We start from the raw sequence: 16774 nt of genomic DNA, 5'->3' as shown, positions 1-16774 counted from the left end.
ATAAAAATATGGATGCAGGTATAATTACAAACTACATCACTACAAGTAATGATAGTTATATGTAACCCATAATCCAATTTATTGATCTTTTTTAAAGCATGTCAGAAACAAATCCAGTCATTCCATAGCTCAAAAAAACAAAACAAAAAGATTATCCTTAGGAAAGGTCAAAGGTTATTTCTGCGTGATGGGAAAGGAATTCTGGTCCATCAAGTCTCCGACTCTTTCCTGCAGGGTTTGGACCACCTCTGCCAGGATGAAAACGTGGGTGTCATCGAGGTCCTTCAGGATGAACTTCCTTCCTAAAGCCATGGTCTCATCCAGGTAAAGGAGGAACTGTTTCATGGCGGGGTCACTAATTCAATAAAACACATCCCATCAGACACAATTGAGTTCTCAAAATGTTAATTTACAGAACTTGTTAAAAAAATAATGTTTGTTAAAACTTTACTTACCATTCAACGAGAACGCCTTTGTGAACGTTCACCATGTTCACGAAGAAACGGTCCCTTTGTTTAGCGGAGATGTTAACTTAACGCGAGGATTTTTTAACCTGACGCATAAAAACAAGTAAAACAAGAATTCTCTGTCAAAATAGAACGTTTGTTTTTGAAGTCTATACAGATTTTAAAGGTTAAAAAGTCTCATTGTGACGCGCTTTTTTTTAAAGCTAATCATCACAGGTAAACAAGACTCAGATAAAAACAATTATAAAATGCTTTAAAATACACCAAAGCTAAAAAACAACAACACTAAAATAACAAACCTGTCTGTGTTCCGGGAAAGATGTTAGTGGAAGTAAGAGAATTCCTTTTTATAAAAGGTAAATGTATGACAGAATATTAGCACAAATTCTAGGCTCCTAACACGATGCTACATGTCCCTGTATGGTGCGGGTCAAGGGACAATTTTCTGTGCTTCGACAACAACAATGCAACGCATGCGCACTGCTGCTAGCTTCAATCGTGGAGTGTTATTTTATTTTTTATTTGGATTTTGTACTCTTGCAGAAGTTACTTTCATTGACATGGAAACAAACATAATAAATAAATAAGATTACCAAAACATTTCCCAGGATTTAGAAGTTCTTTAAAAAATCTTTTTGGTTTAAAATCAAAGCTAACGATCACGTATACCAGAATAGAGAGCTTCCTTTTTAGTTTTTGATTCCTAACCAAGTTGCTCCGCAAAAAACTTTAAAGGAAATTAAACTGAAGCTATCAAAATGTTATTTTGCAAAATCTTGGCTAAAACTTAACTTATATTGCCCAAAAAACAGCATTGTAGGCTGTAAAAAATAAAAAGCAATATTTCCAGTGTAAAAACCCTAATTTAATATTTAGCAAAAACACAAATGAAACTGAGATTTTTCAGTAATTTATTGACAGCGATGGGAATTTTTAGTGGCAATTGTGCTACGGCAAAATTCAATCACATCATTACTTAAAAAAAATAAATGTTTTTTTAAATAGACAAGGAGGAGTCTATGGTAAGGCTTAGGAAAAGAAATACATTTTGGCACCAATTATGACTGACATTGTGCTTTTTGGGGGATAAAACTCTCAAATATAAAAATAAATGCGGGGAAGAAATTCTTTTCAGAATATTACAGATCATTTACGTAAGTATTACATCTCAGAATAATAATTAAAATATTAACAATCTGTTTCCAACTCTAAACATGACAAAAAACTGTAAAAATATTATTTGCAAAAGTGATCCGATTTACAATTAAGTTATTCATGAGGAGTGAGTTAAAAATAAGTCTCGTTATCAGAGCTGAAAGTTTTCATTTAAGTTAGTCTAAATATTGAGTGATCCCTCACACTTCACATTATTTGTTCATGTTTAACAAAAGACATCCCGGAAGGGGGGCATGTGCATATTTTTTCTCTCCACAGTTCAAGTATGCAGTAGTCTGCATCATTGTCTTTGTGCGGATAAAGAGTCACTGGCTGCTAAAACTCTGCAAGGCCTCCTGGATGAACTGGAGGCTGCGTTTGTACAGAAACGAATCCTTCTTCTCTGGCTTGCAGATGTTGAGGTGATCCACGTTTACCTCGACGAGTTCTCCGATGCCGAGGTCTGAAACGAAACCAGGCTTTCATATCTCCATCTACAGTACAGAGGAATACCTCATTTCTTATTGACGCTGGTGTTGCATACCTGCGGACTGTTTTGGCACCACAACTATTTTGATCATAGGTCCGACGTTTGTGGCCTGCGATTCTGCGAAGCTCATCACCTTAAAGTCATTTTCCTTTGCGATGTTCACAAAACTTTCATTCAGACTGGACAAAGCTGGTGAATCTTGACAAAAATGAAAAATGTTGGTAAATAACTATCCTGCACTGACAAAAAAAATCCTTGAGTTATTTTGCGTACTCACCTTTACAAAGTTCTCGGACTTCTATAGATGGAAAAAGAAGGTATCTGACATTGACTGAGTATTCGGCCATGAAGGTTCCATGATGAGGAACGCTATAGAACAATACACCTCTAGTGTTCTTTAACAAGCCTTTCATTTCTGGATCCTCTGATGCGTCCAGAAGCATTTTCTTTACAAGCAATCCTGACAGAAGAAGAAAACGGCAGTGACTTTTAAACAAAACATATCAATTTTTTAAAAAGCAATTGCAAGAGTGAAAGACAATCCAATCAATGAAGTCTGGAAGATAAACAAAACCTGCAGTGATTCTATTTTGTGAGATAAATGTTAAAGTAGTTCAACATTAACATTTAAACTTGAATTGTTGTAATAGGCTGTAGACCTGAAAGACCCACTCCAATAAAAAGCGTGTTTTTGATATTTTTAGCATGTTCTGGGTATTTTCTCTGACAGAGGAAATACATTAAAGAAATTACCATAAATTCCGAATTGTAAGCCGCTACCTTTGTCACACGCTTTCAACCCTGTGGCATTTTCAATGATGCGGCTAATTTATGCATTTTTGAGTACATTTTTTATAACGACCGCTAGGGGCACTCGAGCAGTAAAGGGTAAGAGTGAGACAGGGGGCGCACGGTATATGTGTCAAGGAAGACGCAAGTTTATTGTAATCAAACAAACAGACCCTCATCATGGAAAATGCAAGAAGAAATGCAAATGAAACAGCTTTCAAGTTAAAAGCAATCGTTAATAGCAGTGGGAAAAAATCCACCATCACCAACGGGTTTGGAAAAGCCGGTCTGCTGCGTGACGGAGAGGACAGCGCGAGCTCAGGAGTGAATTCACCTCAGGATGAGAGTGACACTGACAACGAAGGAGACACAGAGTGTGGCAAAGAATATCTGACGCTATTCCAATCCCACACTGAGGAGGAAGACCTCCATGGTTTCAGTGCACAGGAGGAAAATGAAGAAAGCTCTCAGTGAGTTTTACTAGTATATTTTTTTTAACCAGCCCCGTTAGTGCTCTTACTACCATATTTCTGCCGTGTTACTGCCGCGTCACAGGCACTTTTTGGAAAAAAAAAGCTCAGGTATATTATTAAAACTCTGATAACTCTTTATGTGCACCGTCTTTCTTTGTAAATATATCATGTGTTGAACCTTTCCTGCGTTACTTTTTTTCTTTCTTTCCTTCTTGCCTTCGGCAGATCTACCTTCGGGGTTCACTTCCCCGTTGGGACCCTCAGAGCCTCCAGAGCGGATTAATAAAGAATCATTCACCGTTCTTCTGGGGTAAACCTTCTTTTATCACAGTCCCCCTTCACTCTGTATATCAAACATGAACGCGCACCCCCAACACACTCCCTCTTGCGCTGCACACGCTCCCTCCTCTTTCTCACACACACGCACGCGGTTTCAGCACATACACATCCTCACTCTACAACACTTTTCAATGTGGGCACATGCGGCTTATAGACAGGTGCGGCTTATGTATGTACACAATGTTTTATCCTTTCAAAATGTAATGGGTGCGGCTTATAACCAGGTGCGCTCTATAGCCTGGAAATCACGGAAGCTTAAAGTTGCATTTCTGAGTATTTCTTCATTAAACTCATGAATCAGGAGAAGACAAATACTTGTCATTTGAAAAGGAGATATTTATGAGATAAGGAAATACACTGCGCGGGCCACAAGCTCCCTGCTCTGCTTCATTCTGATGCATCCACTTGTAGACGATTACATCCACGAATGTCTTTGTTTTCCTCGTCTGCGCTGGCATCTGGCTCCAAACCACATGTGTAAAACCCAAGGCCCGCGGGCCAAATGTGGCCCTCCATGTCATTTTATGTGGCCCGCGAGAGCATAAAAGTTTTTAATTTCTTAAAATAAAATAAAAATTGGTGTGTATTTATTCATATCTAGGGGGAATTGGACATGAAATATGAGATTGGGTATCTATAAATTAGGACTTAAATATTGTCCATATAACCTAACCTGACAGAATCAAATTTAAAAGGATTTATGCTAAAGTAACAAGAAAACATATGTTTTCTATACAACTGTAATTGTCACTTTAAAAAGTTAGAATAAATAAATAAATTAGTTATTTAACATTAAGTAGTAGTTACATTTATTTTTCATTACATTTAGTTACATGTTTAAGTTATATCTGGCCCTTTGAGGACAGCCACTATGCTGATGTGGCCCTCAGTGAAAATGAGTTTGACACCCCTGCTCAGAACTGTACGGCTACATAGCTCTGATACTGCTCGCCATTTTTGTTGCGCTGGAAAAAAAAAGCTGGAGAGCTTTCAGTAACGGTGAGAGGAAGGGGGGGCGGAATGCTCAGACCCAATTTTTCCACAAACAATTCAGAGGTGAGTGTCTAATAAAATCATGCTCCTCTGCAGAACCTATGCCATAGAAAACAACAGTTTTTTTTTTTAAATTTTGGCCAAAAAAAACAGCAAATTCCTAATTAAAAGATATATAGCTCAAATGATGATCAGAGTGGGTCTTTAACAGTAATAGGTAGATGGAATGAAACAAAGTTACTGGACCAAAATCTAAAGTATGTTTAGGGTCTTTTCAATAAATAATATGTATAATTTTTAAGGAGGTCCTGCATTGAGATTTGTGAGAAACCTCAGCATGTTTGTGGAAGGAAAGTTCTGACTGCGTACCTCCCATACTGTGGGCTACCCAGACCACAGGTCTTTCCCCAACTCCTGCTTGCTTTAACTTCTTTAGCAGCTCTTGGCTTCTATAGGCCAGAGACTTCCTGAACACACACAAGTCATTCATTTAATTAGACAAAACGATTCACATTTAACACAATCATATGATACTGGAATTACATCAACTTTATCTAAAATAATCTGTATATGTGGACGTTTTTGTAGTAATACATATGAGAAACATTAGTCCATTCACCTTTGATTTTCAGCAGGACACTTGGACATCCAGTCGCTCAGGTGACTGTCATACTCCACCGATAGCACTCTCAGATTTGGACAGTCCTCGGCCAACCATGACTGTCAACAGAAAGTCCATCATTTTTCTAAAAGTGAATTTCCTTTCAAGACCATAAAAAATAGTAAACTTCCCCCACCTTTGGCCAACACTCTGTGTAATCACTTCTGCTTTCCATTTCCGTCTCCTCCTGCTGTAAACTACTGTCCTTCTGCCTCCATGTTTTGAAAGCAGCTCCTAGGATTCCGTGAATGAACAGCACGTCTGCCTTTACAGGCTGCCTGCTTAGTAAATACAGCACGTTAGATTACAAGAAGAAAACACACTAAAGTACTAGAAAAATAGAAAGATGGTTGTCCCCACCCGTTACGTGTTTGTGGATGGAGTATGTAGACGCCGTCCTGGTACTTCTCCACCACACTTTCCCGGTCCAGGTTGGCCAGAGCTCGAGCTGCGAAAGACACCTGTGTGACATGAGGGGATTGCATCATCTCAGCCAGGATGGACAGCCAGCCTGAGGGAGAAGAGAGTTCAAACAACTCAAATATACACGTGTAGTAAGAATACACAAACAGAAAGAAGTAGCTTACCATAATCAGATTAATAAGACTTACCCGACTGAACTATATCCCGGTGGACACTTTCGTTCAGTGCAAGGTTTCCGATAATACGAATAATGTTTCTCTGAATTTTAGGAGAGTCTCTTCTGAGCTGATAAATCCTTTGAAGGAGAAGCAGCCCCCCTTTTGCCACTATGTGGTCACAGTGACTTTGCACCTACAAAATATTGAAACATCACATTTTTGCCATGGAACAAACTACATTCAGAGTCTTTAAATTGTAGCACACTTGATAAACAAGACACTGCATATAAAAAAAAAAGGCAGCATATACTCCAATGAACTTCATTGAGATTTATTAATGCAGATATTTTACCTGAAGAACGTTATTTTTCTTCTTATCAATTACCTTGGAGTGCTGCACCAGCGCCTGCAGGCAGAAGGACTCCACCTTTTCTGAAGGAACAGAAGTGAGACTTTGCGCATAAGGAAGCCCATTCCCACCAAAACACCACAGACCGCCCTGCAACATCAATAGCTGCTTTGCAGTAATCCCAGACTTCTTGGGTTGTGAGTAAATTAAAACATTGTGATCTTCTTCTGCCCCCTTTTGTTTATGAATCTATGCATTTATTTCTGCCTTCGTTACCCTTTGAGCCGCCATGGACTGAGTGCTTTCTCTGAGTGCCAGTGAGGTAAAGTACTGGACGCATTTATCCACCTCAGACTGTGGCAGAGACGCCAACAGCTGCCAAAGTCCTTCTTCTACCGACGTTCCCTGTGAAGATGGTTTTGCATTAGAGTTTGGCAAACATTCCCAGAAGATGTCTTCATTAGTGGTACACACATCTTCCAAGTCTGGAAGTGCAGGGGGTTGTCGGAAGAACCTTAGGTCTACATGGGGGGTTCTTGCCAATCCCACGGCTGTCCTCTGATCAATGACCTGGGCTGCTGTCTGGTACTGGTAGGCTACAAAATAAAAGACATTTGTCATCGAGAGCAAACACAGTTTGCGAGTCCTTAAGGCGACAGATCTGTGCGTTTACCATGCCAGTGGTGATTGTCTGCCAGCTCCTGGACGGCCTGGAGTCTGATGGCTTTGTTAGCCGACTGTGTCTGCTTCAGCAGCACCCATAATGCAACTTCGTGTGGGTCTGCATCTACATGGCTTAAGTGCTCTAAGACACAAATGAGCAAAAAGACTGACTTTATGTTTTCAAAACACAGAAAGAGACATGCTTTTAAACACTAAGACTATATCACTAAATACAAGCATCTACTGCCTTTACATTACTAGAGCAACTACGTCAGAGTACAGACCTTGAGGCTGAGAACGTGTCATCAGCTTTGCAGCTTTCGTTTGCAAAAGGTCAAAAGTTTGTTAGTAGACTTTTCCGCATTTCTATAAACTAATAAAAATGACTGGAACCTTTGTCCGACTCATGGAGCAACTATATAAATTGAAACATGACAAATGACACACTGAAAATCATAAACATAAATGGCAAAGATGTGTGAAATTCAAAAACAGGACGTTCATGTTTGAGGCAGGTGTTTCCTCTGGGGCCACACGGCATAGAATTGGCTGGGAAAGATTTAAAGGGCAACTTTCACTGTACGGTGGATTTCAGCAGGTAAAATCTTACCATCTAATGACTGCAGAAACAGTCTGGAGGATGCTTCCATAAATCGCCGTGCTGCTTTGTGTAGTTCCTTTCTTGCTTTATAAATGAGGCCTACAACAAAAGCAAAGAAGAAACAAGATCTGCTTGGTTAGTGGAGGCAAAACTACTCAAAAGAGTCGCTCAAATATTTTGGGACAGGAAAGATAGAAAAGCCAGGAAGGAAAGACAGGAAGACATAACAAATTGACCACCTGGTCATGGCAAACCCAGTAAAAAATTTCCACAAACAAAAAGGAGATTTTTACAGAACACAATACATAAAAACAAAATAAAAATCAGCAGTCATTGTGAAATCTAGTAGTAGAAATCTATTTTGCTCTAAAAAGAGTTGAAATCCAAAATAACCGTTTGAAATTTGAATTAAAGCACCAAAACAAATACAAGTTTTGCTTCATAACAATCTTTTAAAATTGGAAAGCAAAGATAGAAACAAATGTGTGGACAAATACAACACTTTTTATCCAACTTTCCCTGAGAAGCACAAACTTAAGAGCAGAGGATGTTTTGTGTTCCTTTGGTTTATTAATTCAAAAGTGATTGTTTTTCCCCATCACAGAACCATCACTAATTTAAACATGTCAAATAAGACATACATTCAGTAAACAACTTCTCCCCATGATTTAAGCTACATAAGAACATCAAAATATGCAACTTATTGGAGAAATAGCTGAAAAGGAGCAATTACCTGCAGTTAGATTCTCCTTTTCTGCTGCAGGAGTGGCTTTCAGATAGATATATGACTTATATTTCTCCTGAAGAACTGCACTTGTATCTATGGTCACAGCCTTTTCCAAGGCCACCATCTCATAAGTGATAAAAAGACAGCCCCTGCAGGGAGAACAATCCCTTAAGCACCCATCTTTTCATGCAAGGACAGCCTTGATTTACAGGAATGAGAACATAATGATCTAAAGATGTAGGCATAACAAAAAGAACCATTTTAAAAGTTTGCATTTGTTTGAACTGAAACTTACCCCAAGATAACAGCACCAGTAACTTTGGCAACTTTTCCTTAAAAAAAAACAAAAAAAATCAGAAAGAGTCTTTCAATTGTTGTAAACTGCATAATAGAACACCACTTTTAGTGACATTGAAACATACATCAATTAAAAAGAAAACATTTATATTATACACAATTTAACAGCCAGGGATATAAGCTTTCGGTAATACTGACATATGCTTTAGCTTTTACAGATGATCCTTAATTTTACTTTTATGTTTAGTGTATTGGAGCTTAGTGCAAATTATGGACTTGTCTAACAAGATGATTAAAAGCAAAATCCCAAGTGTTTACTTGAATAGTGTAATTTTCTTTTCTTTTTATTTTCTTTTAAATAATATATCTAAGCCAGGGGTCTGCAACCCGGGGCTCTGGACCTACGTGAGGCTTCTTTACCCCTACATTGTGGATCTCTAGTTGAAGAAAAACAAGGTTTTTCATTTTAAAAAGTAACTGCAAAGTAAAAAGTAGGTAATTGGTAAAGTAAAGAAAAAAAAAGAGTAAACAAACTCAACATTTAGTTTACTTGTTCGCAAATAGCTAAAAAATAGTATATAAATTAAAACTTTTTGATAGATTCGTGTGTGCCATGTACCAAAGACAGTGAATTGGAGGTCAGTAAGCACAACCAGAAATAAGGTGCATTGTCTATTTTTGAATAAATTCAAGGACCCTTACGGGTTGAAACTTACAGTTGGGGTAACTTAATTAGCTCTGGTTTAATTTAAATTCGTTAGATTTATGAATTTTTGGCTGAGATGCACCACAATCGCTAAAATAAACCTTTTTTTTTAAAACACTGCTGACATTACACTATACTACTGTACTACAATCATGTGACACAGGGTGTCTTTTATTTTGAAAGGAAGCCAAGTCAAAAAAAAGTTGTTCTATATTTTCTTTATATATATGCTTTACTTATACAAAAAAACAACAGTTCTGTTATATTTATTATACAAGTGATGATAACATAAATACAAATCAGTGTCTTATTTTTCTAAAAGTGGGAAATAAGACTTTGTGGTTCCAACAGATCAGTGAGAATTCGACCCAAATAAGTTTTTGCAGACCCCTGATCTTGCCCCAAAAATGGTCCAAGTAAAAAGTGTAAAAAGGTTTAAAAACAGAACATTGTACCATTTCATTTGTTAACAAAAGAAATGGTTCCAGTCAGCGCCAGAATTTGTACGTACTTAAATCCTTCCACTGGAGCACTTTGTTCACACCCGGCGGCCCAGCTGTGCTCAGTTTCCGACAGCGGATCAGACGTAAAGCTGCGACTGACATCGTCCACCTCTGAGCTCTGAAGAAAAAACAGCTTTAATTGAGCTCTAACATAATGTGACATCTTCAATTACGGTCGAGGAAACTGATTAAATGACCAGGTAATATCATCCGGTTTTGAACAAAAGCCATTTAGGAACAGCGAGTGAAATCGCAAAAATAGAACATAACTATATAGAGAAAAGTTAACTTACTCCTGCAGATAAGGATCACTAATATCTTGATGATCTGAATCAATAAGTTTAGCAAAAGTTAGAGCGACGGCAATCCAATCCAATCCGCTTCATAATAGTTCTAGCTAACAGACATATTTAACATTCACGGCTCGTCCTTACAGTGTTTTCTCATAAAAGTTAAGGTTTGCAAAGAGTATTAGTTTATTGTAGCTACAAAAGAGGAGCTTACCTCGTTTGTCAACCCGTGTATTTCAAATAAATACGGTAATGTTTTGTTTTTGTAAACAACCGGTGTTCATACACCGCTAAGCTAATTTGCCTCGTTCTTCTTCTTCTTTACCAGTGGAAAGAAAAGCTGTGGCGCTTTGCTGCCCCCTACTGGAACGGAATAGGAAAGGAATAGGCGTTTATAGCATGGAGGTTTTTTTGAAATATGCAATTGAGTCTAGCATGTTAATAAATGTAGATTTTTTTAAAATAAACCAACCTTTCCAGTGAGCTGTTATTTATTCAGGCCTTCCCTTAGCATAAAGTAGTCTCTTTTTAGTCTGCATATATTAAAAGTGAGGCAGTATGCTTGAAGTTTACTTTTTATGTACTGTATTGTATAATGTAGACTTTAGACTAAATGTTCCAATTTAGTCTAAAGAAGTATTTAGTTACTTCCTACACTACATGCACATAGTCTTGCTTTACTTTAACTTCTACTCAAGAATATGTCATAAAATAAACTTCAACTGTGCTACTTTTCACAAACATCTTTCTGATGTTTGTGTTGTTAAATACTGAATTTATTTACTTAAAGGTTCTTCTTGTTATGGCTCTTTACAAAGATGTTGTTTTTTGAATATATTAAAAAATATCTGATCTGCAGTTCAAATTGATTAAAATTTTACCACAGTGTAAATAATAGAGCCAAAAAATCCTTTATGTGCCGGTAAAAACAAACCTATCAAATAAAGTTTGCGCATAACATAATAATAGTAACACACATAGTAACAATAGAGAATAGCACTGTTTAAAAGTTTTAGTTTTGTGTTGTCATTTATTTAGTTGAATTTGTATCTAAAATTTGCATCGATAACTTTGTTCCTCTTTGTGAAATTGTGTTTGAACGTTAGTGTCGCTGTTCAAGACCACAGGCTGTGTGTGGATCACTGTCATTCTGCCCTTTTTATTACAATAAATTAAGAGCAAAAACAGTTTTGATAACTACATTCAAAATATCATCTTTGCACAAAATCTTAAAATATGTGAAAAACAAACATTCGGAAACATGTGAGGCAGCAAATAAGCAAACAAAGGTTCAGGTTAATTTAACCTCGTCTTCTTTCAAACAATATTGAGTACAACCTTTTTTATTAAACATACACATATTATACATATTTCCAACAGACTTTTGGTAAAAGGCTCCCATTGTAAAATAGCATTTGTTTTGCATTGTTATAACCTCTTTTGCTTTTTTCCATAAATATCCAGCCACTTCTGATACATATTTGTAAACTAGAGCTGGCTAAAGGATAAAAAGCATCCTAAAATTTCTCATTACTCTTTATGAAACATATTTTCTGGTCTTTTTATAGTCTTGCTTCACATGTCTAATGAATCATAAAATATTGTTCAATAATTGCATAATCCTTTTAGTTGTATTTAACGACATATCTTAACAATATTTGGAGACTTGATATGAACATCAATGTAAATTGATATCACTATTATTATTTAGACATCCATTCCTGCTTTGGCTCATTCATTCAAAGGCTCCTCCTCCTTCAGGTGCTTGTTTCCTGGTAAGCCCTGATGATGCTCTCATAGGCTGGAGGGGGGGTTTGTGTGGCACTAAATCCCCTCAGGCTACTGTTCCCCCAAAATGACTCTGGTCTGGACGGGTTGGCCACTGGCTGCTCTGCAGTTTCAGCAGCTGACATGCTCAGTGGAGGTGTGCGGGGCAGCGTGGTCTGGCTGCCCTCCTCTGCCTCCCTCGCGATTTGGCTACACTGGAGGAGAGGGTGGAAGGTGGAGGCCCTGAAGCTAGATTTGTGGCCCTGGGGATCATAGGGATCTGGGACGGACGTCTGTCTGTGGAAGCTTAAAGCGGCGCTGATCAAGCTGTTGTTGCTGCGGCGGTCGTAGCTGCTGTTGCGGTTGAAGCCTGGTCGGTTGCGGGAGGATGAGTGGCGGGGTGTGCGGCGGGTGATGCTGGCAGAACCTGCCTTGCGCCGGGACACCCATGTCAAAAGCACATGAACCAGGGCCCCCAGGAGCAGGCCCACAGCCATGGACACACAGAACGCTATAATCAGTGGAACTGTGGAGAGAGAAATATGGAGATTATACTAACACAAACATCTCTATTTTGATTTGTTTTTTCTTAATTTACTCTTCAAAATAAAAGTAAGGAGTAAAAGGGCTTTAATAACAACTAGAAGTTGAGTTTGTCCATTTTAGTTCAAGCCTCTGAGTTAAAGGAGGTCCCCTAAATGACTTCCTATTACCAAAATAAAACATCCCTGTTTCTTGTTTACAAGAGAAAGTCGTCTGTAATCAGCAAATCTTACTCCCTTAACAAAAACATTTACTTGTTGCTCCTTTACATTAACAATGACAACACGAGGCTTGAGAGGAGAACAAGAATGCAGTGGATAAGATAAATCCTGTTGGACTTTTGCCAGAAAAAACGATCCCCTTTCCTGCCACAAAATGCTTAAAAAAGTGCAGTGCTGAAACCCACAAGTTCTTCAGTAAATTCGTTCTCCTATTTTGGTTTAGAGGGAAAAAAGCAGACACTGATCCATCTGGAAATGACATTTAGGGCTACTAAAGGGTGAAAAAAAAAAGAGGCAGGAGCACATCTTTGTCTCTTGTGGGTTGGATGAGCGCCTTTTAGCAAAATCTACAAAGATTTTCTTCACTTTTCTTATTTGTTTCTTTAAGTAATGTTCAGAAAAGGCCACTTTTTAAAGTCTTAAATTCCTGGGAGAAAACAAAGCCAATCCCATCGACCACATCAAGGGAGCTGCTGGTGGGGAATCACAGTTTAAGAAAGCAAACTTACCCGTATCAAAGGAGTTGAGGATTTCCAGTAAGAGATTTGTGTTGTTTGCAGCCATGACAAGTTGAGAGGCTGATACTCTTATTCCCTCCTGTCCTCTCTTCCCCACTCCTCTGTCAGTCCCTGCCAGTCTTTTCCTTTTTTGACAGCTTTTCCTGTCTTTCTGTTTCGTCTTTTTTCCTGCTGCCCTCCTTTTTTCCCCTCCTTTGCTCCCTTTCCCTGTCAGTGCGCCTGCCTTTTTTTTTCCAAGGGAGACGCAGCTCAGAGGCGCTCAGGACTGGCAGCCGACTCTGGCAGTCCTCATGTTTATGGAAGCGGAAAACGACAGTCACATTTCCTGCTTTTCTGCTTGAAATTAGCAACAGGAGTGGCTTATCTGTCCAGGACAGAGATCCTGGAGGTGGTAAGGGAGGGTGTCTCCGTAATCGTTTCCTCTCCCATCATTTCCTTTATGTTGATTAATGTATAAAAAGTCATCACAACAGTGAAGTAACAGTCAGTTCCTCTGCTTTCACCAAAGGAATGTCCTTCACACTTCCTGTCAGAAATGATAAATACCTTAAAGTCGTTTTTTTCTGTCTGCCAGTCACCTTTTAGACTTTCCGTTAAAGAGAAATCCTCAAGGTGAAAAAGTAGTTCAAAAAGAAAGACTATTAAACTGAATTTTAAACATTTCTACTTTCACAGCATTTCTGTTTGTAAGCCTTCTTTTACTAAAAGTCCTCCAGGTCAGGAATGGGATGGTTTTTTATTTTCATTTTAAGCTCTACCGAGCTTCAAAATAAAATTACTGTAAAATTAAAACTTTTTCACATCGAAATTTTTTGTCAGGCTTTCAACATATTATGTGTAATTTAATCTCTTTCATAGTCATTTTAACCAGCTTGGTGATATTTTATTGAATGCTTTAGAAAAAGGCTGAAAAAGCGGAGCCTCTCTGCTGGCAGTGAGAGAAAGAATAACCGGAAGAAAGCATGAACTTCCTTTAATTGTGGCCTCTGCTGTAAAACCTGTCCAAAATAAGCAGCCAGCTCTCATGGTAAGATGTAGAGCTGGTGTTAGTGGATATTTGACACCAACTGGAGTTAGCTGCCCTGTTTTTGCATGGAAAAGCTTTGTAGGTTAAACTAACTCCAGAATTTGAAAGTCCTCAATTATTGCAAAAATAAGCTACTAAGAACCAACACAAAAGATCACAGTGGCACTTTGCACAAGTTGAGCTTCATTTTTATAGTCTGAAATAAATATTTCAGTCCTTTTTAAAACCCATTAAACAAAATTTGTTGCTCTAAATATGGTTTACAAAGGAAAATGAATTATTTTCAGATTTTCTAAATCTGAAATTGATGTAAATATTTCAAATGAAATTTCCTAGTTGGTTTACCCTCATTTAGCCTTTTCGTTTAGAGTGTTGTGTGACACTTTGAGCCTTGTGCTGTGAAAACGGCTTTAATTAAAATCAACCTCCTGACTATCAAAGTCTAATTTAGCTCTTCCCTTAACAAACTTGCTTTTTAACCTTATTGTTTTGTTTTTTTTAGTTATTTAAATGTTCTCTTCTGGTTGACTGTATTATTTTTTAATTTTTTAAACTCAGATTTGCTTTGATTTATTGATTTATTTCAAGCATTAAAAATAAATAAATACTGCAATAAAAGATTATTAATCCCATTTCAAATATTAAGTAAAACATTGAGTAGAAAGAACAAAGATGATTGAAGATGATGTCAGTGTACTTACTCCTAATCATCATTAGACGTTTTTGCAGTACTTATGTAAATGGTAAATGTTGTACACTTGTATAGCGCTTTGTCACTGTCTTATTCACCCATTCAAACACACATTTGCAGACTGATGCCAAACTATAACCATCAGGAACAATTGGGGGGGGGGGGGGGGGGGGTTCAGTGACTTGCCCAATGACTCTTGCAAACATGGGCACGCTGGCAGGAACTGAACCTGCAATCTTTTGACCAGAAGTTGGCTCCTCTATCTCCGCACAATGGTCGCCCGTGTTGCATTAGACCCATTCAAATATCAATCAAAGTCAAGAGCAATTTGTTGCATGAAAGAAATAAACTTTTGAGTTATTTCTTTCTATATATACTGTATATTTATATAAAGTGTAGATTATTTATCAAATAACAAAATGGAGTACTTATTGAATGATCCTCAGAAAACATTTTTACATAGTTTTAGTAATTACAATCATTTATTTGCACATGCGAGATAAAATGTATTTATAGCTACATGGGTAGAGAGAAACAAGTTGTAGATCATTTTTGTTTAACTGAATTGTAAGGAAAAGGACAAAATTCTGTTTTCTGAGTTCCCAGTTATAAAGTGGTTGTATTTTCATTGAAACTTTCTTAAACATCCGTCACTCTAAAGGTTTGGTAAAGTAACTGCTGCATTCACGTCTTAAAGCTGAATTTAGACTCTTTTTGTTTTTATTACTAAATGCAATTTATTCCACTTGGAAAATGAACCGTTCCACAGCTCTAGGAGGATTTATGAGAAGAAGGAGACATTACACACTGAACCCTCCATTAAAGTAAACAACAGTAAAAAACAGACCCCATCAGTGTTTTCTTTCAGCTTAGAATTACTCTCTTTTGCAAGTTTGTGACATTAATGTCATGGTTTGAGTTTCTTTTGTATTGGTTTTTCCTTTATATCTTGTTCTGTCATGTTTGAGTTCTGTTTTCTGTTTTATTTTGAAAGGTTTTCTGTTTTGTCATGTTCTTGAGTTTTACTTCCTCTGTCCCAATCTGCCCTGATCATGTTCACCTGTGTCTTGTCATTCCTGTTTGTATTAAGTCTTGTCTCTGCCTTCCTCTTGTGCTGGTCCATTAACGTCATTAATGTCTCTCATGTAATGTCTTTAACGTCCCTGACTCCCTTCTGCCTTTTTTCATGCTATGCCACAGTAAATTTAGTTGTAGTTTTGTTACCCTGCTCTGCAGCGCCTTTTGTTATTTAGATTAAATCCCCTTGCCCTTGAACCGTGTGCCTCCGTCTCTGCATTTTGGGTCCTTCACGCTACCACAGCTCTCCCCACCTGACAATTAAAGTGATAGAAATTGAGACTTGGTTCACATTTAACCAGAGAAATTCCAACTCGGCTTGTCTTTTTCCACTGTCTGACTCATAAGTGCACGTCTGTGATGTCAAATATATCAAATCAGTTGACAGTATTTCATTGCATTTATTCTCACATAAAAATAAAAACCCAATATTTCAAAAACAATTCAGTTTGAATATTTCAGGACATGAAAAGATTTGCAGGACAATCTTTCGCTAATACACTGACTGCAACATGCAACTTACTAAACAGCTTTCAGGTCAGATTTTCATAAAAATTGCTGACTATGTTTAGAAGGGATTAACACAAATGCAGTGCTCTGCCTTTGCAGTCATTAGATAAGTAAACACTGCTTAAAAGGGTGAGTTTTTTTGCAACTGCAGGGAGGTTTGGTATTGACCCGTGCATGTTGTCTCTGCTCATCTTTGCTGCAGTATTTGTGGGCTCGCTCTTTTGCTGATTCTGTTGGGTCCAGAGGGACTCGGCAGCAGAGGTCACACCAAGCAGAGCTGCAGGAAAGTGTAGGACTCAGCAGTCCACTCCTGCTGCAAAACAACATTTGAATACT

At 37.8% G+C, this 16774-nt stretch overlaps 3 protein-coding genes across 4 annotated transcripts; all 3 read right to left on the bottom strand.

The window, feature by feature from the left end:
* Positions 1-49: 49 nt before the first annotated feature.
* On the bottom strand, positions 50-907 carry gtf2h5 (general transcription factor IIH subunit 5). Its single transcript, XM_020714569.2, has 3 exons — positions 767-907; positions 456-553; positions 50-355 (listed from the first exon to the last, which is right to left on the bottom strand). The coding sequence occupies exons 2-3, from the start codon at positions 488-490 to the stop codon at positions 175-177; spliced, it is 216 nt and encodes a 71-aa protein (XP_020570228.1). The 5' UTR covers positions 491-553; positions 767-907; the 3' UTR covers positions 50-174.
* Positions 908-1361: 454 nt separating this feature from the next.
* On the bottom strand, positions 1362-10420 carry serac1 (serine active site containing 1). Of its 2 annotated transcripts, none has more exons than XM_011491645.3 (17): positions 10299-10420; positions 9803-9912; positions 8584-8620; positions 8295-8437; positions 7571-7660; positions 6971-7102; positions 6772-6893; positions 6574-6702; positions 6301-6447; positions 5979-6141; positions 5728-5878; positions 5504-5645; positions 5326-5426; positions 5076-5173; positions 2390-2572; positions 2167-2310; positions 1362-2085 (listed from the first exon to the last, which is right to left on the bottom strand). In XM_011491645.3, the coding sequence occupies exons 2-17, from the start codon at positions 9894-9896 to the stop codon at positions 1949-1951; spliced, it is 2013 nt and encodes a 670-aa protein (XP_011489947.1). In that variant the 5' UTR covers positions 9897-9912; positions 10299-10420; the 3' UTR covers positions 1362-1948. The 2 variants fall into 2 exon arrangements, with proteins under 2 accessions (XP_011489947.1, XP_004083549.1); XM_004083501.4 differs by having other exon boundaries at positions 6334-6447.
* Positions 10421-11374: 954 nt separating this feature from the next.
* myct1 (MYC target 1) lies at positions 11375-13429 on the bottom strand. Its single transcript, XM_023953245.1, has 2 exons — positions 13125-13429; positions 11375-12377 (listed from the first exon to the last, which is right to left on the bottom strand). Exons 1-2 carry the CDS (start codon positions 13177-13179, stop codon positions 11842-11844), a joined length of 591 nt encoding a protein of 196 aa, XP_023809013.1. The 5' UTR covers positions 13180-13429; the 3' UTR covers positions 11375-11841.
* Positions 13430-16774: the final 3345 nt, after the last annotated feature.

Source organism: Oryzias latipes, chromosome 24 (assembly GCF_002234675.1).
Source record: "Oryzias latipes chromosome 24, ASM223467v1".
Classification (NCBI taxonomy): Eukaryota; Metazoa; Chordata; class Actinopteri; order Beloniformes; family Adrianichthyidae; genus Oryzias; species Oryzias latipes.
Note: the sequence above shows the minus strand (reverse complement) of the source record. Positions and strands in the feature narration are given on the sequence as shown.